Here is a 27990-nt window from a genome sequence, read left to right on the forward strand (position 1 = left end):
ACCTTAAACCATCTTATCAGTAACGTCGTATGAACGCATTGACAAGTATAACAACAGTTTAAATAGTTTATATTAATACCTTCCATCATTAATTACTAATCAAGATGAAACCTTAACTACAGCAAGTCACACTCGAGTGAGCTCTTTGAATACAAATCTGCCTAATATTTTCAAGGGTGAGTGACGTCTCGTTGAGTGGCCATTCACACTCACACTCAACTCTCACTCACACTTCAGTTCCACTTGAGTGCATCTCACTGGAGTCGCACTCAAGTATGAGTGTGGGTCAGGTTTTAGAATACGGGCGTGAGATACGAAGTGCAAGTCCAAGATGGCGGATAGCAGATGTTTTCCTTCAAAATCTAGAAGTAAAAAATTTGATAAACGTCCGAAAGCAGATTTTGGATCGGATTTTGGATTTATGTGACAATGTCACATAAACAAATGAAATTTTTAAACTGAACTATTATTATCAACTTTGCATCCTTACATGCATCCTTTATACCACTGTATTGCATGTGCCGACACTACGAATGTCGAATGTTATATGTTAATTGTTTTGTTTTTCTACGATCTAGTCTTGGTAATGACTTCACCATGTGTATATAAAATTGTGGTTATAAATTAAGGGAAAATTATATATTAATATTCGAATATTGCAGGTTCGGAATCTAACTCGTCGCTTTCATGAGCCGCCGGCAGTTCTTGTTAGCGCACACCGTAGACGAGGCTTGCCGTCATCTTTGAGAGACCAAAATATTGTGACGTGGGTGAAGGTAGCTTTATTGAAATTGTGAAATACACATCTTGAACAGTGGCATTAAACCTGTTTAACTTTTAGGCAACATATCTAGAGACGAAGTCTATTTCGAACTTTCGCTTTGCAACCGTTGCTATAGCTGAAGAGACGTTTCAAAATGGCCTCCAAATAGAGTTGAACCTCGTTTTTATCAAAATTTTACACTTTGGATGCAATATCGATTGAAGAGTCTTATAAAATTATTTGCAGTGCGATTTTTATAATTATGGCGAAAAATGTCATTTCAGTTATTTAAAAAAATCGCACTGTACAGAATTTTTCAAGCTTTTCTATCGATAAAGTATTCGAATTTTTACGCCAATCAATTAGATGGCTAAATATTCTTGTTCAAAATGTTTATTTGACAATTTCGATAGACTGTAGCAGGCACCTTAATTTAGCAACAAATCTAATAGAGCTTTCTTATAATGACGTCAAACGCGAAAAGTATGATGCTACACGAAGTTTGATTGGCTCAATTGTTTTGTGGAGCCAATCAAATTTCATGTAACATCAGACTTTCCGCGTTTGACGTCATTATAAGAAAGGTCTATTATACAGGACTCGACCTCGAGGAATTTTTGTTCTGTGGTTCATGTATATATTTATGTGCGGTTGTCTTTACTACAGGATGTAAGTATCACAGCGTTTGAAGTATGCATAGAAGCCCTTCCAGGAATACACGGGAATCATGAACCTATCACAATCGACTATGCTGCTATAGGAGGTATGCAATGTTAATCTTTATATAATTATATCTCATTGTATGCAGTGACCTTTTTTCTTTACCTGGAACGATTATAAGTGAAAGTTAAGCCAAATCTAACAATGAAAATAGAATTGATGTACAGACCGCGTAACGATGGCATGTTCGCGTGACTTTTTCCTGCTAAAATCAATGCCAGTTGCACCTAAATACAGTTTACACATTAACACTCTCTCATAGACCTTGATCCCTGTCTTGACGTTACCTGTGAAAAGTTTGCAGTTTGTCGTGCGTTTGGTCCCTACGATGCACGATGTGTTTGTGTGACAGATTGTCCTTCAGTGGAACAAAATTTCTGCGCTTCAAATGGAAGAAGTTTTACCAATGTTTGCGTATTCCAACTGGAAGTTTGTCAAACAAAAGCAAACTATACATACTACCATCATGGGCGTTGCAGAGGTAAAACTTGTCTGAATCAATCTGTGAGCAAGTTTACTGTGAAAAGTTTATACTGTACAAATTGCTCCACGTTCAACTATATAGCGATTTCACAATATGGCAGGTTAGATGCTATAAGATGGACCATTTTCTATGAATAAAAAGGGTATGCTTTCAATTAGCTGAAAAGATGAGTTTCCAACACCTATTCCGCATAAACGATCATTCAAGCTAATACCACAGTCAAACGTTCATTGGTATACATTTTGCAATTTATTCAAAGCGGAGATAATGTGTAAAAAATACAAAGTTATATTTTTTTAAAGATTTTCCGATGACACGAGGACGAAGACAAGTCCCTGGAATTCCTCGCTGGTCAGATTCACATTGCCAGACTGTACAATTCGACCCGTTAACTTTCTATCCTGAAAAGCCTGTTCACGTGCAGATTAGCGTGAGCCACGTGAACGATCCGAGTCAAGTTCATGATGCAGCGGTATCATGGGTAGAAGATATCAACGACAATAATTTCACGTTTTGTGTGATGGAGTCAGGAAGAAATGAAGGGCCACCTCACGGATTCGCTACTGTTGAATATATGGCCTATCAAGGCGCTCCAAGCAGAGGATTGGCCGGCGTAGTTGTAATGCCGGAGTGGTGGGCCGGAACTAAGTGCCAAGATGTGGACATATCTTCGGTAGGGGATATATTTACCTTATATATTTTATGAGTTATTTTGTTTTGAAAATGGATGATTTTAAAGGTCCCTAAGCCCACTAATTACTATCCCCAACTCCTTTCTTCCATGTCAACAAAGCATTTCTGTTGACCTCCTTCACCCTGCCAAATTGGTTATCAAGAAAATATGAACTATAACCTCGTGTGGGGAAAAAAAGACTACACGGAGAGAGAAAACCGTGACTATACGGAGGCGCCTTCTTGTGTGTGGAGGGTGACAAGATTTAAAATTTAAATACTGATGTACATCAGCAGGTTTAGAATATACATCAGTTTGGACATCACCATCAGTTTTAGTATAATCCACACACGTCAAGAAAAGCAATCTCCTTCACAAACTAAGTTCCCAAGTAAAATTGATCCTTTATGAAATGAGTGCAACTTAGTCAGAAAAATAATTCATTCCCCCTCGTCGTGAAGCCAAATCATGAAAATGTAATCTAAAAAGCACCAAGCATCATCTTGCAAGAATCCAAATATCGGACCTCGAAATACCCAATGAAATATTAGCAAACCCAGGAGCAAAGCTGTTTTTTTCATCGAGGGTATACCTAAGAAACCTAGGAATTTTTTCTAAATTTATAAATTCATAATGTTCTACTTTCCGGGGCAATTAACCAATTAACCATTACCTTGAAAAGTGCGGCGCGCGAACCTGAGGATTTACTCCTGTCATGATAACTTGTTTGTATATACTCAAACTAATTCTAAGTACAAGTTAAAATACGAGCAGCCGATCTGTATATGCATTAATTAAGATCGGCTGGGAGTATTTTAACGTGCTTGTAAAATGAATATAGATTAAGCTTAACGCATAATTATAGGGCATGTGTGTAACAGAGTTATGAATACTAATTAAGATTAGTTGTATCAAAATTAATAATTATATGAATTACAAATTCATAAGACTTTATGGGGAATTACAGATGTATACATGTGACCAAAATGCTGCCTAATGATTGGAAGTTACATGCATATCAAATTACCCATGCCATGTCATATCACTTATCATGTGCAATATTTTGACTTCGAAAGGGATCATTTTCGTCCACACCGGCTGTGCTTGTAACTGCAGAACATCATCGACTTAGTCTCAAACACGACGCTGCCTCTCTTTGGTTGGAAGATGTCACAAGCTCGTCATTTAAAGTCTGTTTGCGCGAGCTACAAAACTTTGATGGACCTCACCAGGACATCCATGTTGTAAGTTATTAATTTTTGTATGCCATTACTCTCTGCAAGCCAAACTTTCTAGCGTCATTAGTAAATTATGCAATTTACACTTGGTTCTTGTTTAGAACTGGTTGGCTTTTCAAAAATATGAACAACCTCTGTTTAGTGAACATGCTACCACTAATTTCGCCCAGACAAACAGAGATCCTTTGCCCAGTACTAATTACGCACAATGCCAGGTATTTGAATTCCGTAATAAAGTTTGCAGGAAAGAATAAGTGCGTATACATGCATTTACTGAGTATCAAAAGTAAGTATCCTAACCTATTTTCCTAGAACGTTTCTTTTGCGGCAAATTACACGAGACCGCCAACCGTGCTAGTTACACCCAAACACAGCACATCTGGAAGAAATGTAGACCCAAAACACAACGCAATCTCCGCTTGGATTGAGGTAGCATTTTCTCGAAAAAATAAGCGTTCATTGTAACCATCGGATGTTTATGAGATATAAATATGATGGTTTTCCACCAATGTTAACTCAAGCTACTGTTACTCAATTATTTTATCGTAAAGTAAGCCGATTAGTGTTTCGCGATATTTCTATGGTCGCAAGTCTAAATGTAAATATAACTTGAATATAAACTCCTATCATTTGCCTGTTTTCTTTCAGGGGGTAAATATTTCATCTTTCGAGATCTGCTTTAAAGAGCTATACAGCAGTAATGGATATGACGCCGTGACCATTTCTCATGTGGTTTTGAGAGGTATCGGCTACTCCCTCCTTTTTTTTGTTCCAGTAGACATTCTCTCGATCATAATATTGTCTTCTAAATAGAAATATGCAAACACAATTGGGTATATTATAATGGATTTTGCTACAAACGGGAGTCAGAGTGTCAGACGTGGTCAAATGCCTCTTCAATATGTATGGGATACGGGGCAAATCTTGTCGGAATTGAAAGTGCCGAAGAAGACGTATTTGTTCAGCATCTCCATCATGGTCGACCATCTTGGATTGGACTTAATGATCAAGCAAATGAAGCCGTGTATTTATGGACCGATGGAGGATCTGTGTCGTACACACACTGGGCTCCAGAAATATTCACACCATTCAGCGAGAAAAACGATTGTGTGGAGAGTTTAGGAAGAGATATGAACTATTACTGGATACCATCATCATGCAACAACTGTCAAAGGTTTACCTGCAAAACAGGTTTGTCTAGAGAGTTCTGGAAAATATATGAAATATTACAAAGTACCATATTCATGCAACAACTGTGGAGGGTTTACGTGTAAATCTATGTTATACAGCTAGGTTGTGCAAGAGAAAAATGCAATCCACGCAACTGCAACGCGATGCGAAGTGTGTATATATGAATTACTCATAAATCAACTCGTCATTCTTGATGCTATAGCATATCATGCAATGGTCTAGCAATCGAATGTGTCAATTTGGCACTGTGAAAAATAAGGCAATGTGACGGTGCGTAAGAAAAAGGTTAGTCGTCGCATATTTTGACCTCTTCTCTTTATCAAAAGCAAGTTTTAGTTTAAGCATTCGGTTTTTTAAAACGTATTTGAAGCGTCGTACTCAGGCGTATTTGAAGACGATTGTTTTAAAGGCTACACGGATTCAAAGACAAATTTGCTTTAGCAAGAAACTTACGTTTTACTGTTTTACCTTTTGGCTGCCATTTCCTTTGCTAGTGGTGAATTACCGAATTAGAGATAGTGCTTTCCTAAATTATTTTGATCATTTTCATTGCAAAATGTAACCTCGAAAGTCTCATTGAACTTTCCCTCTGTTTTGTTTTTTTGTTTATCCTGTTTTTAAACTGGAGTATTTAATCGGCTTTGCCTTAATAAAAATTAGGTTCTTAAAATAATTTGTTTCGTTTTTAAAGTCGCACATTCCGATTAGGGTTAAATACTTTTGAGATTCCTTTCACTACACCGGGGTTGACTTTGACATACGTTGACAGTATATCTATATAAGCTATATATAGTGCTGTCCCAGAGCCGTAGCTGTAAATCCTGTCGAAGGACACAGTCACACAGATCTTTATATAATTATAGTGCATGAATATACAATTACTTAATGTTTCTAACTAAAGTTTCCTTGTTTGGATGGCCTGATCCAAACACGCGGGAATGTTGCGAGAGTTAAGAAAAGCGCGCGAAACACGAGCCGAAGGCGAGACCTGTCGTTCCGACAAAGCCTTGTACTTGTAGCAAGTCTTTTGATTCAATAAACTTGAGTTTGTTACAACTTGTTAACAAGTTGTCCCATTTCGTCAACAGTTTGGGACAAGCAGTGCGAACAAATGTTGTTGTTGCAAGCTTGTGAACAGACTTGCCACAAGATATGATATTTTTACGCGTGAACTGCCAATATCGCATTGGCTTCACTGGACATAGTCACTGGTACGTGTACGTGTACGTTAGTAATTTTTCACCTTTGGTCGGAAAATTGGCTGTTGAGTTAAACGTAACGTACTCTTTGATTTTAATATATATGATCTTTTTCTTGGACGCTATATCCCCGTTTATACTAATATACTAGAGTATATGAGTATATTGGTAGCCTAATTGAGCATTAATAAAATTAGATACGGGTAAAATTTTTAGCCATGCCGTGCCATTAAATTGACTGTAGTGTCAACACGTCGATATTTCTTAGATAAAAGAGGGTTCAGGCTCATATTATATATGGGTGCTAAACTTTCAAGTTTTCATTAAAAGGTCTAGTGCAATCTGCATGGTAGCAGCGCTATAATGCATATACTTAAAAGTCGTCCTTATGTTTTGAGAAGCAACTCTACACAATCTCACTAGAAATAATGCATGCATGCATGTGAGATATAATTAATTACAAAATACAACTCAATATTTAAACTTCATTTCAAAAAATGATTTTAATAAAAAATTGGTCGTTATATATTAGACCTCTAGATTATATTGTATAAGAATAAACATTTAAATAATTTACGTTACAAGAAAATTGGGAAAAAATGCACGGCAGGTTGCGTGTTTTATTAATTTTTATATAAAAATTATTGTAATATAAGTGTGATCTTGTCTAACTGATTTGTGCATGCATGCTTTTTTTATTACCTTGGCATGTATATTACTTGGCATATAGTTGGATAGTTTCTTCTTCATGGCTATTGTCGTTTTAGTATAATTTTATTTGTTTTCTGAAACAAAATGTAGTGCATGTTCTATTTCAGTATTTCCCGACTTTTGCTATTAAATTTGCGAATTTCTTGCAGACATTGACGAGTGCACTATCGGAACTTACACCTGCCACCAATATGCAGATTGTATCAACACTGTCGGTTCCTATATATGTCAATGCCGAAATGGTTACACTGGAGACGGTCAAGAGTGTACAGGTGCACCCAAAGGTAATTTGATTTTAATCTGTGCTGGCATAATATTGTGTGTACTTGGTCTCGCAACGAAAATACTGACTCGCAATGAAAATGGAAAGATGTGAAAAGGGAAGACTTATTTCTTAACCGTTGTTAGAGATATTAATAGGGAGCTTTAGCAGTGACTACGAGTACGACTACGTGAACGAGATTCGTCATTCTCGCGCGTTGTTTGCTTACGCCATCAGTCAAAACTCGTAGTCGTTGGGCTTTCGAGTACGAGTTTTTTGATAAATTTCGTAACGGCGAAAGCCCAACGACTACGAGTTTCGGCTGATGGCGTAAGCAAACAACGCGCGAGGATGACGAATCTCGTACTCGTAGTCGTACTCGTAGTCACTGCTAAAGCTGTCTAATATATCAACGCCGGCAACAGAATAATGGACGGAATCGTAACAAGCTGCGACTTAATAAAAATGCCATGCACTATTCGATGTATTATTGGATTCCATATTTTTAAAATGTCTTTCAAATCTAATTTTGGGTTGAAATTTCTGTATGCGGTGCTTATGAAAGAGAAAAAACGAAGATGATTCTGACGTTGACGAAATCATAGCAGATTATTCATATTTATTTATTTGGGCTACTAACGTTTAGGGTTGAAATTTAACATCAGTGATGAATTTTCAGTAATATTCTTTTTAAATCTGATTTTCTTAATGAAGAGGGTTGATAAATTTGCATACATTATACAATCAAACTCGATTGAGTTGCTATACCAAAGGGAAGTCTGATACGCGAGCGGTCATTGCGCAAGATTACTGGATATTACTTGTGATGATGTAGCATAATTGGGGCGTGGGTTGTGCGTATTCATCTATTCTGTTTTGCCTAACTAATTTTTCTTGAAAACACGTTTGAGTACAAAAGAAATCCGTCGGCAGGCAAAACGAATAAATGAATATTCATTCGTCCCCATGTATTTATATAGGATCAATTTTCAGTCATATGTATAGTGAAATTTTGCGTTTGAAATTATTATTTTCTACTTTCAATTAGGTTTTTCGCCCTCAATAAGTTTGAGTTCAGGCAGTTACGGGAGAGTTAAAGTTTATCATCCAGCATATGGGTTGGGTACGGTGTGCGACGACAACTGGGATATAACTGACGCGAACGTGCTCTGCCGTCAGCTTGGATATAGTAGAGCTACTGCTGCGTATCAATCTGCCCACTACGGTCAAGGAAGTGGACCAATATTGCTTGATGATCTCAGATGTACTGGTTCAGAGTCATATTTATGGGATTGTCCTCGCAACTCTTGGGCTACGCACGACTGTAGTCATAGTGAAGATGCAGGGGCTTCCTGCACATGATACAGAACTTTTCTACTGACTTGTTTACATATAATAGGGTTATTTGATTGTATGAATCTAACATGGTGATTAGGCTGCTTAGGCACAATTTGTAAAACACCACTAAATACACTGGATTAGAATGAATGAATGTAAAGCGGCCATTGTTTTGAATAGATAATTAGGTAAAATTCAGCGCCTTTAATGCAACCTCCTACCCAGGGTCTTTTTACCTACAGCGAAATTCAGCCAAGTCCCAGGACTTGTAAGCGCGCTGTTAATTATGCCGGGGCCACGCTGAGATGTCTAGCACAAAATGTCGAGATTTCAAAAATTGTCCCTGATTTTATCCCTGCAAGCACTCCCAAGCAGCCAAGTCATTTGGCCTCTTATACGTTCCTTAGTACACGCGCGGCGAGGCGGGAATTGAAAGGCCCAGGACAAAATGTTTTATTTTGGCTAAAGTAGGGACTTTTTGCACCCACTTTCTATATTGAGGTCAGTTTACGATCTACGACGCGGTTAACTGACCTTGTTCGACGTCGCAAGTCAAATATTTTGCTCGAAATAAGCTACGGGAAATTAATTATGCTGCCAGAACTTTGAAATATTCAAACAAACGTTGCAATGTCATTCGCCGTCAATGCTATCGACTATCGAGTTAACTCGAGTCCGTACGTACATGTTTATGATTCTAATAAGCTTCAATCCGCCAGTTTCAATTATTCATTCTTGCTTCCTTTATAACGGTTCGTGTTGTAAATTGCAAACATTTACTTTCTTACAACAATTCTTAATAAAAGACAACATTAAATGGGCGGTTATGAGCCGTTAACATTAGAAAACATTTTGTGCTAAGCCTCTTGCTCGTGTTTCATTCGGTGACGTCACGGATTTTTAAAACCCAAGCAATGAGGCCTAGGAACTAGGCTGAGCGAAATTACCCTGGGTACAAAGTTGCCCTTTAATTCTGTCTTCTACGGAGCATGTGGAAAATGGCTTAACAATTTTGGATAGTAAATTTTATACGTAATATCCGGTCTTGATATTACGGTCAGAGATGGCTCATTTTTTATGTCCTGGATTTGTCCAAAAAACTATCCTGTTCAGGAATAGCAAAGTGGCGTTTGAACAACATAATAATTTTGATAGGAATTGAAAAAAAAAGGTAAAATATTGCATCCATTTTTGCGATTTATTGAATTATGTCCTGGTTTTCTAACTGGACAATTTAGTTATTAGGGACCTTAAGCATGTAGGACGCGAACGCGACGACGACGGTTATCAATACAATGGGTCATGTCATTGAAAAGAAATGAATAATTAAAGACCCATGATGGTTTTACGTCTTGCCTAGAACGGTTGAATTTCAGGACCCAGCGAGCCCTACCTCGAATTAGGCTTTATAGAATTGTCCTTAAACATAAAAACAATGTTTTTAACGCCTTATATCTCACTAAATCGGTACAATTAATAATATACAACAACAACTTTGCCATAGCATTTATTTAAAGGAGAATTTCAGCCGCGTCGTCGTCTTGTTGCCGTCCTACATGCTTAAGGTCCCTAATGTTGTATAGGACACGACACACGCATTATTACAACTGCTGGCATTCGAATACCTGGGACATATAGCAAGTGGTATTTTTGGGACAGATAACAACAGTTGTGAAAGCTGACAAATGGAGACGGACCCCATACCGTACGGCATTCATGGATTGACACTTGAAAGAGTCAACTTGAGTATTATATGCACTGAGTACAAAGTTATGAACAGTATCGTTCTATCGCTGCTTTATAAGGTTAAAAACTTTTTGCTTGCTTGTTGAATAAAACGATAGATTTGCATGCTTTCTATTTTGAAATCAACCTCCGTTGGTGTTAGGGGGTGTAATAAATATCGATCAGGGTTCGCTATGTAAATTCGCTCTTTTAACCCGCTTTCATTAAACAACTCAGAATCTTAGTATATTTTCAATCGAAAACAATACAAAAAGCAACGTTTACATGATTGACAGAATAGAGATTTACCCTAGAAATAACCTAATGTTCTATAAATCCCCACTACTTAGGTGTACATAAGTGTTATTGTGGAAAAAAATGTAAATATATAAGGTAATGTAAAGATTCTCACACTCCCGGCGTTGATCACACGTACAAGAGTGATCAAAATATAATTGTTAACCTCATAATAATGTGCAAATGTTGCTGCATTATCAATTGCGTGTGCATTTTGAAGCGAATGTAGCAAATGTTTTAAAATATAAACAATGCCCTCACAATTTCTCTCCCAATTTATATTGTGATTTTTAGATATATCTGGTATAACTTAAATAAAACGCCAATGATACTGTAGGAATGGTTGAAATTGCAAAGCTAGTGGGACCTATGTTGCCATGAACTAGTGGCGATAGAGGGTTTCAAGACTTTCAAGCAATATGACTGGTCACCTCAGCTAGCCCACCACTTACGTATCTTAATTACGCAGCGTTTCAGTATTCTATGCAGAGATCAGTGGTTATTATGTTCGCCAATACAAAACTCTGTTTCATTCAACGGGTCTGTTCATTCAACGAGTTTTTAACAGTTACGTGCAATTCATTGTGTTGTAGAGCATATCTGTGATAATAAGTGATGATACAAAAAGAAATACAGTGCCAAGCAATTTAGATATCCAAATCTGCCGATATTTTGGAGGAAGTTAAAATTGGATCTACTACAAAAGACCTGATGTGTCAAACTCACATAGTTTTGAGATACATTTGCAACGATATCGATTGCTCGGGTTTTAAGAGGGTAAGATGTCGAAATATTTGAGAATGAGAATTCGTTAAATCGTAAGTAATTGAAATTTAAATGCTACTTTTTAAATTATAAGACGCCATTTTGAATTTTAAATCATATGGGGAGAATAAAATTACTGGCTTGTAAACGTATTACTGCTCGGCGGCCATGTTGAACATGATATTTTAAGGTGCTTGTGATTTGTGAAATGAATGTAGATTAAGCTTCATGCATATAGGGCATGTGTGTATAACAAAGTTATGAATACTAATTAAGATTAGTTGTATCAAAGTTAATATATGAAATTAATATTCATAAAACTTTATGGAGAATTACACATTAACATGTGACCAAAATACTGCGCAATAATTGGAAGTTAGATTAATTATTCATGAATTTCATAATAAATGATAAAATTTTATCAGTAAAATATTCGTTACTGACTGCTCATGCAAGTATGATAGTTAAAAACTTCTATAAAAACATAATACGATGCTACTCGTATCGCAGGACATGACTGTATCAACAACTCCCTTGTCCCTTGAGCAGTTATCTTGAACTTGTCTTGGATTCCTCAGATACCTCTCCATCTTGGACGAGAGGCGCATGTTTCACAAGATTTTTAGGGGAAGATTTAACTTCTTGGGTGCGCTGTACATTGATTATTTAGGTTAATTTTTATTATTTTTTGGGTCCCTTGTCGTCGAAAATATGTCCATTTAAACAAATATCGCACCCTGTCCTAAATTACAACTTATCAACATCCCTTGGCGCGAAGTCGGTGAGGGAATTTTTTATGTGCAACGGAAGTACATTACACCAGAATGCATGCGGTCTGTATCATTTGTGTGGGCGAATTGACGTCTCTTAAAGGACAAACATGAATTTTGTGTCTTTATTGTCATTTTTCTACATCATGTTCCTTTGATTATCTCCTATAAATGTTGTTGTTATATAGGTGTTGTATATTTTGATTGTGATTGGTTCATTCGTGGTCACATGACTTTAAATAAATGCAATGTTTCCCGCCAGGGAAACAAGTGAAAAATTGTTGCCCGCTTCATAGAAAATAAAACAGTTATGGAGCCGAAAACAAAAAAACAACGTTTCTCAAACTTGTCAAGCGATGAAATTCAACTTTTAATAGAAAAAAAGGATTCAGAAAACACTCGGAAGTCAACAAAAAATGCTGTGGCCACCTTTATAGCATTTTGCAACGAAATTTCTTCGGACGAATCTCCACCGAGAGACCTTGATTACCTTGAAGGACTGTCGAAAGAAGAGCTTGACAAGCTTTTAGCTGCTTTTTACCCAAATGCCAGGAAAAAGAATCGCGAAAACTACAAAAAATCTGCTCTTATGGGTTTGAGGTTTGGTCTTCAGAGGCATTTTCTACTTAAAAAGAATATCAACATCATTAGTGATCAAGAATTTGCTAAATCAAATCAAGTTTATGAAGCAGCAATTGTTGAACTGAAACGGCAAGGTTTTGGCAATGTCGAACATCACAACTCCATTTCGCGCGAGGATCTCCAAAAAATACAGTTGTCCTATAATCCTGCTGTGCCAGACCCGAAAAGTCTTCAAGGATTTGTTTAATTCAACATCATGTTTCATCTAATACGTAGAGGAAGAGAAAACCTTCGACTTTTCACGAAGCAGTCGTTCGCCATAAAGACTGACGCGAGGAAAAAAGTTTGTTTATCAGGCGACAGACGAGCTAGACAAAAACCACAGAGGCCATGACAACGCCGACGATTCCACTGGCGAAGGTCGTATGTACGAACAAGACGGCCCATTGTGTCCAGTGAAGGCATTTGAACTGTATTTAGCAAAGCTACACCCTGAACTGTTTTGTTTATGGCAGAAGCCTAAATCGAAGGAACATTTTACTGAAGCCTCCGATGTTTGGTACTGTAATGTTCCTGTCGGTAAAAACACTTTAGGAGCTTTAATGAGCCGGATTTCCAAGGATTTGGAACTTTCACAAACATATACAAATCATTGTATTAGGGCGACAGCTGTCTCTTTACTTGACGACTGTAATTTTGAAGCTCGTCATATTATGCGTGTCTCTGGGCATAAGTCTGAGAGTAGCATTCGCTCGTATTCAAGACGACTCTCAGAGATGAAACAAAAACAAATTTCACATTCGCTCAGTAGCGCTTGCTTTACAGAAGCTAGTACTTCAAGTGAAATTGCACTTGTAAACGAAGCTCGAAACGAAGCAGAAGAAATTGTTTGTAAGCAAACTACAAACAGCTCACAGTCACCTATATTGACTTAGAATTTTGCCTCCCACAGCCAAGAAACGGTCAATTTTAATTCTGGGGCTTTTGCCGGAGCAAATGTGACCATTAACTTCTACAAAAAATGACATTTCAAAGCGAAAATATTGTTTGTAATTTAATTTAATCGTTGGCTGCATGCGAAGGTTTTGAGAACGCTTGTTTGTTACATTATAAAGTCGGGTCACATAGGCTTAATTGTTGATGGTAAAGTGTTTATAATATAAAATTGTTGTGTAACATGTATGCTTTTGTTCCTATATAACAAAGCACTTAATGTACGTTCCCTCGGGAAATAGTGAGTTTTGTTTTCCCTCGAGTCTGAATGTTTCCCTCGACTTCGTCTCGGGAAACATTCAGACTCTTGGGAAAACAAAACTCACTATTTCCCTCGGGAGCATACATTAAGTGTATAATATTTTTGCAATTTTTTTCTTGACCATGGATTGGGTATTGGGTCTAACCCGTGAGAAGTCCAAATCAATTCGTGCGAACTGCAGTAAAATAAAATTAAATCACAATGTAATAGGCTTTTCATTAAGTCGATACTACACATTTATAACTGTTTTTGCCAACATTTTATCTTAGTCTGTTAGCTAGTCTACGTGCATTTTAGTTCATTCTTAAAAAGCGGTTTTAAAATCCAAACATCAATAGCAATCCACAGTCCTATCTTCCATACCTATAGCTACCTAAAAAGCAGAAAAGTTAAATAATTATTCATTTGTAAAAATTTATGGTATCATTTCACAATGCCACTTTTGCCAAAAATTTGATACAGTCAGCGGTTAATGCATTAGTACGCGGGCGCAAGTGAGAATGACGTAACATTGCGAAGTCAAGATGACTGCTAAATTTGGGTTAAGAATGGAGTAACTAGTGTTTTATACAACGTGCCCCAGGATATCACTTGTATCAAGTCACATTGCATAACAAGAAATAAAATGTTTATTTTTATACTTTTTTTGCGTAGCGGTAAATTATGACAATAGTTTATGACAATTGACTGCAAATTTTAAGTTATCCTAAATATTCATTTCTTCAGAAATTGATTGTTTTCGCATCAAAATATTAGCATAACCAGGGATAGGTCTTCTGGAATTTGAAATAAATTTAAATTACAGAACAGTCGAGTATTTTGGATACAAATCGAGTTGATTATGTGTTCTGACGAACTAGACTTGTGGACAAGAAAACGGTTGTAATAAGACGGTAATATGAGAACCTAAACTTGCCATGCAGCTCGCCTAGTGATGTCAATAAATATGGCAAATATCACTGTTTGTTGACATACAGTTTAAATCACATTTAGAAGCGGTTTGCTCATTCAAAATACGTCTTATTTTGCTTCATTGTGATTGTTTGAACACTGTTCTATAATCAAAGACTTGCGGAAATCATTATACAAATTTCGTAAAGGAAAATCAAAGACGGATGGACAAGTAAGTCGCGATTTTCTTATATGTTTTTCGCTTTTGATTGTGTGAACAAGGCTAATTAATTATGCGGTTTTTCTACCTCGCGTCATCATAATGTTGAATCTAATTTTTGGTCATGTTCAGACGTATTTCACGCGGTCGTTTCCCGCACTTCAATCGAAATACAGGGTATACCACGTTTTGCTAATTTACGGCTGAAATGGAAAACGAGCCAAATGTATGCTAATACTTGCATACAAAAAAACTGAGGCTACATTTAAATAATAAAGCATTTAAGTCTTGTTACTTACAACTAGGAGTTGGATTGCTCCATACGCCGTTTGACAGACATGTAGTAGAAGATGCCCCATACAGATAGTAATGACTGTGATCGCAACGGAAAGTCACCGTTGATCCTTCAGTATACGTACTTCCTCTTGCGTACCCATTACGTGGGTACCCAGGATTCCCGCACGACACTAAAATTGGCACGCAACTCAATCAGTTTCAAAGGATGAGTATTGCAAAAGTGGCGTAGTTCACCTTAGAGTAATTGAGTTTATCAATACTGACGTACCCAGACAAGAAAACCCGTCACCTTCATAACCACTTCGACATCGACAAATATAGGAACCAGCAGTGTTGCTACAATCTGCGTTTGAGTCACAAGATTGCAAACCGTCAATAATTATGGAGCACTCGTCCACATCTATTAACGTAAATTTCTTGTTATATGGTGCACGTATGGTTATATGGCTGGTTAGATAGCACGATAGGTGTTAATGAGAATACGTTTTAAACAGTTTAGAAATTCTACATCATGCGGTGTTTCTTAGAACAGTTTAAATGTGTAATCTAAGGAAGATCTATATTGCACCATCGCTTTGTACGGTATCAATATAGAGTTGGGCCAGGTGAATATTTTGGTTTTGGCGTCTAATCTTAATTGTTGCTTTCCAATCCGACCTTAAACACACAACAAAATTGAGGAAATATCTCCCACACAGCACACTAAATCCACGAAACAATATAACGATAGGTATATGTTTGTATTACTTATGGACGTAAATTGGTATTTTTCAATGTGCAGAGCGCAAGGCATGCCATCTTGCATCTGCTCACTTTACCTGTACATTTTCGACCGTTACCGGTATACCCTTTCCTACAATGACACGTGTAGGAGCCCGCTGTGTTGATACAATTGGCACTTGGCGCACAAATGTTTAGGGAGCACTCGTTCACATCTATTCCAGAAAGAGAATAGGCAAGTGTCAACGTACACAAAATGCAAGAAGACTTAAAGATATGGCCAATTAACACCATAATATTTTTTCGTCAGTTAGTTGTACGAAAGCTCGACAGCGTTGTCCACCGGAGAATGCCCTTGCCTGCATGTTTTTTGTAGAACCTTGGTTCAACTTTCATATTTTTCAATTGGCGGTTATTTATAAGAATTTTTAGCTTAAATCTGTTGTTTAAATGCTTTTAAACATTTTTAGAACGGTTAAAGAGGTCACATTTCCCTACTAGCGTAGGGTACCGCAGATGCACTTACTGAGAACCGAATTCAATACCTCTTTTAACATTTGTTTTAGTAGTGAACATCACAGCTTTGTTCGCTCGCATTTGTGTTGTTTCACATTTCCCTTCCTTGGGACGTTGGTGTTGCCGTTGGTATGACGTCATAACGTTGGATACGGCACGTGGGTATAAAATTTGTATCACTCAGTAAGGCGTCACTCATTTGACATGACAATTTGACATTTCACTTTTAGCCATTCACAGGCTGAATGGCTGAAATAATAGGCTGTATTTTAACAATTAAAAATACTGATAAATAGGTTTGTTGTTGCTAGTGAAATCGTGATGAATTTATTCTAGTTTTTAGTGATCATGAAAAACCTCGCTCTATACATTGGTTAATGAGATAAGAATAAAAAATGTGGTCAATAAAAATTCCATTAAAAGATTTGCAAACTGATCATGAACTGTGAAATATACCTCTGCATTCTTTTCCATTGCCGGTAAAGCCACTTCGGCAGTGACATGTATATGAACCGTCGGTGTTTTTGCAATCAGCATTAGGGTCACAAGCGTGGGTATTTTGGGTGCACTCATCATAATCTAATGTCAAAAGAAACAGTACTGTTTCAGTTGAAGAATTCAAGCTTGTACTGCTAACTCAAACTTATAACTCAACGTTTCTCCTGATTGAAAGCATTGCAAAAAAACTACCACGTCCGTAATTTCAGATTTTACCTTTCATACACGTATAGCCTCGACAATTGTCACATGATGATGATTGCCAGTGGTATTTCGTATCTTTCCCTGAAATCTGAACACAGTCCTCAGTCTCGCTGTAAGGTGTGGATGCTTGTGGATCCCAGTATGTGTAGGAGGCAGGTCCGCCATCGCTCCACAAATATATCCCTTCATTTGCTTGATCATTCAATCCGATCCAAGATGGCTGCTTTCCATAATGAAGATTTTGAACGAAGACATCCTCTTCAGCACTTTCAATTCTAGCCAGAGTTGAACCATAACCCATGCACGTTGTTGAGGCGTTTTTCCACGTTTCACACGAAGTTTTTATCTTATAACAATATCCTCCGAAGTATATCCAGCCCGAATCACAGATTTCTGGCAAAAAGATGTGAATTGTGCGGGAAAAATTGCGAAAAATACAGTCTCGCAAAATTGATTAATGCACATTTCCAACACTAATTATTAAGCGTCTAAATGTTTTTCAAGAAGATTTAAGTCACTTACTACATGACGTACTTTCAGAGAACATATCTAGAGCGAAAGTCTAATAAAAATTGCACCTGGCAACCGTTGCTATGGCAACAAAGACGTTGAAAAATCCGTCAAATTGAGTTTGTTGACATAGTAGAGACTTTAGCTTAACCAGTACGAAAAACCGCGAACGGCCTAATTTCAAGTCAATCTCACCTCCTAAGACAACATGGGATATTGTAACAGGATCATAACCATTGGTGCTATGTAACTCTTTAAAACATATTCTAAAAGATGCATCTGTAATAGTCTACAATGATGTAACAAGAAAAATTAGGTTACAATCTTCCTTTTCAAAACCTAATTTTATACGGTAGATTACGTTATTTAATGTACAATGAAAGGATAATATATTAACATTATCTTCAAAATTACAACTGTACGTGAAACATCATCCGTTGCGGCATGCAGTAGATATTATGATAGGTTTTACTAGATCATAGTATCCTTCAAGTCGTCCTCTCTATCTAAACTTGGCTAATTCGATTTCAGATCGATTGAAGTAAGCCTTGGGTCAAGCCACATTCACATCTGGTTGACAATGGCCTGCAGTGCTTGCCACACGATCATTTCTTGGCAAAGTTTCCAATTTTTAGGGATACTGAGGTAATTTACAGGCACATTATGTGAAACAAGCATTTTACTGGTGAAATTCAGTATAAACAGCCACGTAATGATGGTCCCCGATGTATTCCCGGCGCATTATAATTAACTTGTACTAGCTAGATCTTCAGTTAACATATTAAGACTTCCTGTATTTTCTAAAACGGGGTTTTTAGGTGTTTTGAAGACTGACTTAATTAACTCATCATATATTAGTTGTTACAGTGAAGTCGCAGTTTGTCTATATTGCAACTGCACTAAGAATTAGTGTACCAAATATAATAACTGTCTAGTATTCTCATTCTATGTATAACTAAAAGTTGGATAGATACCTCAATCCATGTGGAGATTCCATTGTTTTTTGGATCAACATTATTTCCTGATGTATTGTGCTTCGCAGAAACTAACACCGTTGGTGGTTTGGTATAGTTGGCATTAAAAGTGACATCCTGAAAAATCATCGCTCAAAACTTTTGATTTATGACCCGCGAATATATTTATGATGATTGATAACTTAATAGTTCGTAAGTTAATTTTCGTTGTCATTTTATGCAAAAATCATTACAAACTTACCTTGCATTGTGCATAATTGGTGCTGGACGAAGGATTCTTGGAAGTCCAGACGAAATGATTGGAACCTTGTTCTGTGAAAATAGGCCGTTCGAGAGTTTCAAATGCAATCCAATTCTAAAAAAATAAAATCATGCATTCACTTAAGAATATAGGCATTAATTATATACATAGAATATTGTGCCGTATATTTTTTGTATAATTTATTTTGAATGCGAATAAGATTGTCATAGACAAGAGTTGGCGCATTTTTCAAATTTCTAAAGTCTTAATTTCTAAATGACCCGCGCGCTGGAACTTTCAAAAACATAAATTTTTCAGTGGAACAAGGATAAAAGCCCAAACTTTTACATACCCAAACATTTTGGAACTTTACGTAATGTATGCACTGTTCAATACATAAGTCGCTATTACTGCATTAATTTGTCTTTGCAAGATATGCTCTAAATACACACATTCATGCACCGCTAATACCTCAAGCTGACTTCTAAAATGTGCAGTGTGCATATGTATGTATGCGCTTTCTCTCTCCACTCATCAACAAGACGTTGAATATATTATACTAAGCTGATGCCGCGATGTCTTAGCACATAATTTTACTTAATTGCACGAGGTTTATAACAGTGTTTGAATCGGCAGAGGTTGAATTATCGCATAATATATATTAATATGTATTTAGTTGACTCACCACGTAAATATCTTGGTGAGGTCCATCAAAGTTTTGTAATTCACGCATACACACTTTAAATGAGTATCTAATGACGTCTTCCAACCACAGTGATGCAGCGTCGTGTTTAAGACCAAGTCGATGATGTTCTGCTGTCACCAAGACCGTTGGTGTTGAGTAAAAAGACCCCTTTGGCAAAGTGAACTGATTAATTTTCTTTTGTCTAAACATTTCGGATAGCATTTTCCCATTTCAAATTCTCATTTGAGATGACAAGAAAAATATATCTCTGCATAAAGACTATTTCTCACTATTAATGAATTATTTGTGGTGAGGTTCGACGTATAGAATTGGAGAGGAATTTAAGGTATATCTATAGCATGCTCTATGAATTCAGTTTGAAATATATTTTATCGGCCAGGGCTTACCGATGATATGTTCACATATTGGCACTTGGATCCAGTCCACCATTCTGGAATCAGCACCGATCCGGCCAACCCTCCGCTGGGAGCGCCTTGATAAGCCATATACTCAACAGTAGCAAATCCATGAGGCGGCCCTTCATTTCTTCCTGACTCCATTACACAAAATTTGAAATGAGTGTCGCTCACATCTTCTACCCACGATACTGCGGCTTCATGAACTTGCCCCGAGTCATTCACGTGGCTCACGCTGATCTGCACGTGAACAGGCTTGTTCGGATAGAAAGATAACAGGTCGAATTGAACAGTTTGACAATGTGAACGAGACCAGTTAGGAACATCAGCGACGTATCTTCGGCCTCTTGTGATAGGAAAATCTAAAAGAAGTAATAAAGTTAACAAAAATCCTGAAAATGAAGTTCTTTTAAAATAGACCAAGATAATTTTTATTACCGTACATCCTTTTAAATTAGCGTTTCGCTATAGCGCTTAAATCTATATATCACATTGTTATATACGTGCTGTGTATTTTAAATGTGATTGGTTCATTCGTAGTCACATGACTTTAAATAAATGCAATGTTTCCCGCCAGGGAAACAAGTGAAAAATTGTTGCCCGCATATTGTCATAACAAAGTTTTTTGAAATGAAATTGTCGTGTAACATGTATGTTTTGGTTCCTATATAACAAAACACTTAATGTTCGCTACACCTCGGGAAATAGTGAGTTTAGTTTTCTCTCGAGTCTCAATGTTTCCCTCGACTTCGTCTCGGGAAACATTTAGACTCTTGGGAAAACAAAACTCACTATTTCCCTCGAGAGCATACATTAAGTGTATAATATTCGAGTCCTCAACCGTTGATTTTTATACAGCTCTTCTTTTTATGTGATTATGTCCTTCTCTTTTTTTTTGATTGTTTAAATTACTATCAGCGAAATCAATTCCCATTGGTTTTAAAAAAGAAAAACATTTCATTGTTATGGTATTTTGGTAACTGCATATAGATATATTACTCCGTAAAGAGTAAACAATTTGGAAAATATAATTTAGTTTACTCTTTACGGAGTTTCATTGTTTTCTATATTACTTGACTTAATTAAAAGACTGTCACGCGATGCAATTTTTCTTGCAACTTGTATGCAATGCAATTCTTCTTTTAAGAAATGTAAATTAAGTATAAAGTTGCCTAAACGTATTTACATCTCTTGAAAGTAAAATAGCTTTGCAAGTTGCAAGAAACATTGCACCGTGTAACAGCTAGGGCCTTCACGTACACTAGCTATACAGGGTGTCTAAAAAAACGCAACCACTTAAATATGCAGAACATTAATACAGGTCTAAAGCACAATAAATAAGAACCTCTGGGAATTGAAAATGCCTCTTAATCCTTCATTTAAAATGCTAAAAGTAATTTTAGCTGAACTATGGTGCAAACCCGTGAACAGTATTAATATTCTTGCATATTTAAGTGGTTGCGTTTTTTTGAGACACCCTGTATAGAATCATGTATATTTCATAACAGCGTTTACCTCTGCAACTCCCGCGATGATAAATCGTATAGTTTGCTTTGGTTTGACAAACTTTTAGTTGGAATAAACAAACATTGTTGAAAGTTTGTCCGTTTGAAGCGCAGAGTTTTTGTTCGACTGAAGGACAATCTGTCACACAGACACATCGTGCATCGTAGGGACCAAATGCACGACAAACTGCGAACATTTTACATGTAACGTACAGACATGGGTCAAGATCTACGGAAAGAAAAAATTGGTTGATTTACTCATTGCAACGAAAATGAACTAAGTATAAAAAGTATAAAATAAATGAAAAAGCTAGGCTACATTTCCTACACTAAGCCTGATCGTGGCCTCGCTGTGATTGGGATATGCAGAATGTAGGAATACTCATACTATTCGACATGGCCGTATTAGTTATAATAATAATTGTACAATATATATACCTCCTACAGCGGAATAGTCGACTGTTATTGGTTCGTGATTCCCAATTATTCCAGGGAGGTCTTTTATGCACACCTCAAATGCTGTGACGCTAACAGCCTGCGGTAATAACATTAACTAATTAAAACAACAACAGGGTCTATAGTGCGTTGGCCACTCTTTCCACTCTATTATTTAAATTCGAAATGAAACGCGGTTTTAAATTTATATTTGTCCCAAAGCATGGACACCGTAAATATAGAAAACATTTTTTTTTCTAATTTGCATTGTTCAACAAGAAAATTAAATCGCAAATAACTATTCTTTTTGTGAACAGATTTTCAATGTAATATTTACCAGCCCGTGAAATTTTTATGATTGGTGTTTAAAAAATATTAATTTGCGTATTTTTCTGAACACTCAAAGTTGTTAATAATACTTTGTACATTTTCAAAGAGGCCGGTTTCTCACTCGATCTGCACGAGTAACGGTCAAACATAATGTTAAAAGCATTGGATTAGAAGATGGCTTCAAAAAGCTTTACAAATCTAAAACAATTAAATCTTTGAAAAAAATTAAAAATTGGATACCCACGACCGAACATTTTAGTTAAATTTCAAAGGATGCAAAAACATGCATGCTTTTTTCCTTTTTATGATTTTAAAATTCTTTCGTGGATACAGTGCTGATTAAACGTATAGTCGATGTAACCCAAGCAAACTTATGAAAAGTTGTTTTTTGATCGAACTTGTTAACTTCCAGTGAAAAAGATTGATTTGAATTCAATTCTAGGTAACTCACTTTAATATAGTCACCTTAATCCACACTGCAATATTTTGGTCCGTGTCCAATAAGTTTTGTTTACGGCGGGCGCTGACAAGAACTACGGGCGGCTCATAGAAGCGGCGTGAGAAATTTCGGACCTGTAATGTTGAAATCAATGGTGAAAACTAATACTAAAATACTCGCTGTGAATAAACTTGATTTAAAACATTGGAAAATAGTATTTACCTGACAATATGCATAATTATCATCAGAAGAGGGTTGATCAGTGTTAGGGAACATTATTGAACTAAGGTCCGTCATGTTCCCGCTGAATGTATTTTCCATCGCAACCCAATCCTGAAAACCAATACAGATGTAATTATGTAAGTCATAATCCTGTAACAAAATTTATGTTTTCTTTGCTTGTTATAAAAGCATCTGGCTTGAAGTACTTACGCCTGTATTCAAAAAGCTCACTCACACCCATACTCATCGAGTGTGACATATAAATTTCGTTAATGCTGATCAATGAGAAAGTTTTTTTCTCAATAGATGGAAAGATATAAGGTAAATTACTGAAAATCCAGCCCCTGTTCGGCTGAAAATACCGCCATTAAAACGTTATGAGAAGATTAAGATCTCCCACTCAATGAGTTTGAGTGCATGTGAGTGAGCTTTTAGAATACAGGCGTTAATTATTTGGATTAATTACTTGTGTTTAATATAGAAGATGTATAAGTAAAAAGCTTATAGGATCTTATAATTTGAGTTGCTGGAGGAGTAGGTTTTTATATAAATGATCACCTAAAAACTAAAATTAGATCAGATTTGTCTTCCTGCACTGATGAATATGAATCACTTTGGCCGGATTGAAATTGTAAGTGATTTTGAGCGCAATTTATTGTGCGGTGTTATTTATAGACATCCAAGAGGCAATATTGATAACTTCATGAACTACATAAATATGGTAATTGAAAGGGTTCACCGGGAAAATAAATACTGCACTATTATAGGTGATTTTAATCTCGATCTTCTTAAATCTGAATTACATCAAGATACTAATAATTTTCTAAATACTCTTAGTTCCTTTCATTTTCAGCCCCAAATTCTGCAACCAACTAGAATTACAGAGCATTCAGCTACACTTATCGATAATATATTTTTCAATTCACTGGATCATTTCACAATTAGTGGGAATGTAATATATGATCTTTCAGATCATCTTCCAAATTGTTATTACAAAGTACTCCACTCTTCCATCTTCAACAAAATTCTACAAGAGGGATTATTCAACTCTTGATGAATGTGCCCTATTATACGACATTCAGGCTATCAAATGGGATGAAATGCTTGAGTTGGATCAAAACCCTGATAATTTGTTTGATTTATTTTATAAAAAAGTTGTAGAGGTGGTTGATTTCCATGTTCCAGTTAAACAATTATCAAAACATGAAATTAAAACAAAATCTAAACCATGGATAAAACCAGCTATTAAGATATCAATACGGAAAAAGAACAAATTATATAAAAAATATTTAAAAACAAAATCTAGCTATTATCATACCAAGTTTAAGTTGTACAGAAACAAGTTGAATCATCTGCTTAGAGTAAGTAAACGTAATTACTATAGCAATTACTTTGATACTAAGGGTGGTAATAGCAGACAAATTTGGAAAGGCATTAAAAGTTTAATCAATATTAAGTCAAAGTCATACCAGGTCCCCAAAGTTATAAATGATAATGGTTGTGAATTAACTGAAGCTAAATCTATGGCAAATGCTTTTAATAGTTTCTTTTCTAATGTTGGATGTAATTTAGCTAATAAGATTCCAATAATGGATAAATCTCCAATTGAATATTTAATTCCGGCAACTTCTCATGACAGTTTCTTTCTTTCTCCAGTAACAGCAAATGAAATTGAGAAAGAAATTGCTAATCTAAACAGTTCTAAAGCAACCGGCCCCTTTAGTATACCTGTGGTAATTTTAAAATTAATTGTAAATGTTGTGTCACAACCATTAGAGACCATATTTAATGTTTCACTTTCAACTGGTATTGTTCCAACAAGTTTAAAATTAGCAAAGGTCATTCCTATATTCAAAAAGGGATTGCAGAACTGTATAAATAATTATCGACCTATTTCGCTTCTTTCCATTTTTAATAAAATTTTAGAAAAGCTTGTGTATAAAAGATTACTTCAATATCTCGAAAAGAAGGAAATTCTATACTACAAGCAATTTGGTTTCCGCACTTCATATTCTACTACTTATGCATTAATAAGTATTGTTGATAAAATTAATGAAGCAATAGATCATCATGATTATGCTTGTGGTGTCTTCTTAGATTTAAGTAAGGCATTTGATACAGTCAATCATGATATTTTGATTAAAAAATTAGAGTTTTATGGAATCCGGGGACTTGCTAGTAAGTGGTTTTCATCCTATCTTTCTAATAGAAGACAGTTTGTTTGTGTGGATAACATATTATCGGACGAATTAACAATTTCATGCGGTGTTCCTCAAGGTTCAGTCCTTGGTCCTTTGCTTTTTCTTATCTATGTTAATGATTTTGCTAACTGCTCTAAATTGTTGGAATTTCATCTTTTTGCGGATGATTCAAACTTGTTTTATAAAAGTGATAGTCTTATAACTCTTCAGACTAATTTGAACAAAGAGTTAGTTAAAGTACATGAATGGTTATGTGTAAATAAGTTATCCCTCAATGTTGAAAAATCAAATTTTGTGATATTTCATCCTAAGCAACGCAAAATAGAAACAAACATACAAATTATTGTAAATCAACAATTATTAAAACAAGAACTCTCAATTAAACACTTGGGTGTAACGTTAAATTCTAAACTTAATTGGAAGGGTCACATTAGCTTTGTTGAAAAGAGGATAAAAAGAAGTATTGGTATTCTATCAAAACTTCGCTATTATTTAAATTTAAGTACTCTTAAAAATCTTTATTATGCACTAATATATCCTTTTCTAATGTATGGCATACTTGTATGGGGTCACACTTATCGAGCTACTCTCCACCCACTTGTCATTTTACAAAAAAGAATGATCCGTATCATTACCTTTACTAATTATTATGAACATACAAGCCCACTCTTTAAGATATTAAATATTATGAAAATCTATGATCTGGTGACCTTCCATGTTGCTGTATTTATGAAAAAATTTCATGATCAACTCTTACCATCTACTTTTGATACTTTTTTCAAACCTGTAATTAATGTACACGAATATAATACAAGATTCTCTTTAAATCAAACATTTTTCACCCCCAAAGTTAGAACAAACTATGGAATTTTTAATATTAGGTTTCAGGGCACCAAAATATGGAATGCAATTGCTGAAAATATTAAATCTCTCCCAATGAAAAAGTTTAAAAAAAAGAACAAGGAGAAAATTCTTGAAAAATACTAGTTTAATTTCATTTCATGTTACTGGACTGTAATTATGAAAAATACTAGCTTAATTTCATTTCATGTTACTAGGCTGTAATGTGTTGTGTTCTATGTTGAAAAATACTAGTTTAATTTCGTTTCATGTTACTAGGCTGTAATGTGTTGTGTCTATGTTGTCTTGATAAAATACTAGTTTAATTTCATTTCATGTTATTAGGCTTAAAGGTTTGTGTTCTATGTTGTTTAATTATCATACTGACCTGAAATATACTGGCTGTCTAGATTTTAGCCCATATGGTTGTTATAGACGGTCAGTACTCATATACTATTTATATTCGATTTCTATATGTGTGTATATATATATATGTTTCGATATATGTATGTATATATGTGTATATATATTTACATTTATGTATAATTGAATGAGTGAAAAAATATATGTATGTATGTATGTATGTATGTTATTTGTTTCAGGCCTTAGTGCTCATATGGGAGCCCAACCTGCATGGCATAGCCGGGCTGGTTCGCTTTTGCTGGCTCAGCTTGATGTTTTTATATGATTAGCCCGTTAAAGGCAAGATCTCGCATCTTTCAGTCAAGATCTCGCCAGACCCAGGCTGGCCCGATTCCATATGAATGCAACTATGCAATTATAGTGAAATAATATGTGTACTGCCAAGCTAACGTGTAATATGAACAGGCCCTTATGCTAGCATGGTCGGACTCTGTCTTATTGTTGCACGTTCTGCCATTTGCATTTGAATTGTTTAGTTTTTTGGCATAACGTACTCGAAGCCTTTGAAGAACTTTTGTTGCTTATACGGTAGTATACTCAGACATAGAAAATGTTGTTTAAATCAACAGCGTACTTACAATATGCATATTCTCGTGAGTTCCAGAGAAGGAAACCATTTCCCTCAAGCAAACCCGAAATTGCTTTTCTGCCGCATCTTCTGCCCAAAAGGTCATCACGTCTTTTCGTTCGGTATTTCCAACGCGTCGGACGCTAAGGAAAATCTTTGGTGTGCCCTTGAAAGTCTGGAACAGCAGAAGGTTAATCTGTTCTTACCCCTCAAATTTTATCATATGCATTTCCTTTTTTCACGAAAAATACAGGTTCAACAAATATAGTACCTATAACACTGTTGTTTAGTAAAAGATTTACCTTTGCAAAACTGATGTCGGTACAAACGCTTCCACTCGTGAAACCGTTGTAAGAAACAGTTCCAGTCACGACCCCCGGTGGTAAGAAACCGTCACTGAACGCAAACCAATTGAGGGTCATTCTTCCTGTTGGTTCAGCTGGTTCCATAAGACAGATTGAAAATGAATTTTTATCAACTGAGTCTAAAATCGCGACCGATGCCTCATTTTCATTTTCAGGGTGATCTTCATAACTCAATGAAGGTAAAACTCTGATCGTTCCTCCACTTTGAAACGGAGTTGGAAAACGAACAGTTTCACAATAGAAACCGTCGGATGCACTTTTAGTGATGTTTACTTTGCCAAATTTTTGTTCCACTATGGCAGCTGTAACAAAATTTAAATCTTCCTTGACATACTGAAATGCATTTATGTAGAGTTTGCCTTAAAGGTTAAATGAAAATGAAATGAACGTATATGTGAATATGGACAAATACCTGACATGAGCTGAAAATTGCCAGCTGTCGCGAGCAAAATAAGCGAAAACCACATCTTAAACTCCTTAAAAAAATTCATATAATTTGTATCGGATTTTTGTCGCA

At 35.9% G+C, this 27990-nt stretch overlaps 2 protein-coding genes and 1 pseudogene across 2 annotated transcripts; 2 read left to right on the top strand and 1 right to left on the bottom strand.

Annotated features, from left to right (window-relative positions):
* The first annotated feature begins 275 nt into the window (after positions 1-275).
* LOC114535298 lies at positions 276-8603 on the top strand. Its single transcript, XM_028556669.1, has 12 exons — positions 276-368; positions 663-776; positions 1430-1526; positions 1746-1964; positions 2270-2640; positions 3717-3884; positions 3980-4093; positions 4191-4307; positions 4527-4620; positions 4692-5069; positions 7129-7263; positions 8290-8603. Exons 1-12 carry the CDS (start codon positions 276-278, stop codon positions 8601-8603), a joined length of 2214 nt encoding a protein of 737 aa, XP_028412470.1.
* A 4122-nt stretch (positions 8604-12725) lies between these two features.
* LOC114535299 lies at positions 12726-13653 on the top strand (annotated as a pseudogene).
* Positions 13654-14152: 499 nt separating this feature from the next.
* On the bottom strand, positions 14153-27940 carry LOC114535300. The gene is made up of 18 exons (XM_028556670.1): positions 27886-27940; positions 27411-27832; positions 27119-27283; positions 23077-23187; positions 22881-22988; positions 22089-22185; positions 21661-21879; positions 20152-20507; positions 19730-19912; positions 19045-19158; positions 18804-18920; positions 18025-18118; positions 17332-17712; positions 17074-17196; positions 16200-16316; positions 15650-15781; positions 15384-15551; positions 14153-14346 (listed from the first exon to the last, which is right to left on the bottom strand). Exons 1-18 carry the CDS (start codon positions 27938-27940, stop codon positions 14324-14326), a joined length of 2985 nt encoding a protein of 994 aa, XP_028412471.1. The 3' UTR covers positions 14153-14323.
* Positions 27941-27990: the final 50 nt, after the last annotated feature.

Source organism: Dendronephthya gigantea, unplaced genomic scaffold (assembly GCF_004324835.1).
Source record: "Dendronephthya gigantea isolate DGI-Jeju-01 unplaced genomic scaffold, DenGig_1.0 000115F, whole genome shotgun sequence".
In the NCBI taxonomy this organism is placed as follows: Eukaryota; Metazoa; Cnidaria; class Anthozoa; order Malacalcyonacea; family Nephtheidae; genus Dendronephthya; species Dendronephthya gigantea.

What these genes read in the sequence shown, in the direction of transcription:
- LOC114535300 (XM_028556670.1), bottom strand. Translation starts at nt 27,940, where the DNA reads ATGTGGTTTTCGCTTATTTTGCTCGCGACAGCTGGCAATTTTCAGCTC. An exon ending in CGACTATTCCGCTGTAGGAG is followed by an intron (nt 21,880 to 22,088) that starts GTATATATATTG and finishes TTCTTTCCGTAG; the next exon opens with ATCTTGACCCATGTCTGTAC. An exon ending in GAGCAATCCAACTCCTAGTT is followed by an intron (nt 14,347 to 15,383) that starts GTAAGTAACAAG and finishes TCTGCTTTTTAG; the next exon opens with GTAGCTATAGGTATGGAAGA.
- LOC114535298 (XM_028556669.1), top strand. Translation starts at nt 276, where the DNA reads ATGAGTGTGGGTCAGGTTTTAGAATACGGGCGTGAGATACGAAGTGCA. An exon ending in CGACTATGCTGCTATAGGAG is followed by an intron (nt 1,527 to 1,745) that starts GTATGCAATGTT and finishes ACTCTCTCATAG; the next exon opens with ACCTTGATCCCTGTCTTGAC. An exon ending in CTAATTACGCACAATGCCAG is followed by an intron (nt 4,094 to 4,190) that starts GTATTTGAATTC and finishes CTATTTTCCTAG; the next exon opens with AACGTTTCTTTTGCGGCAAA.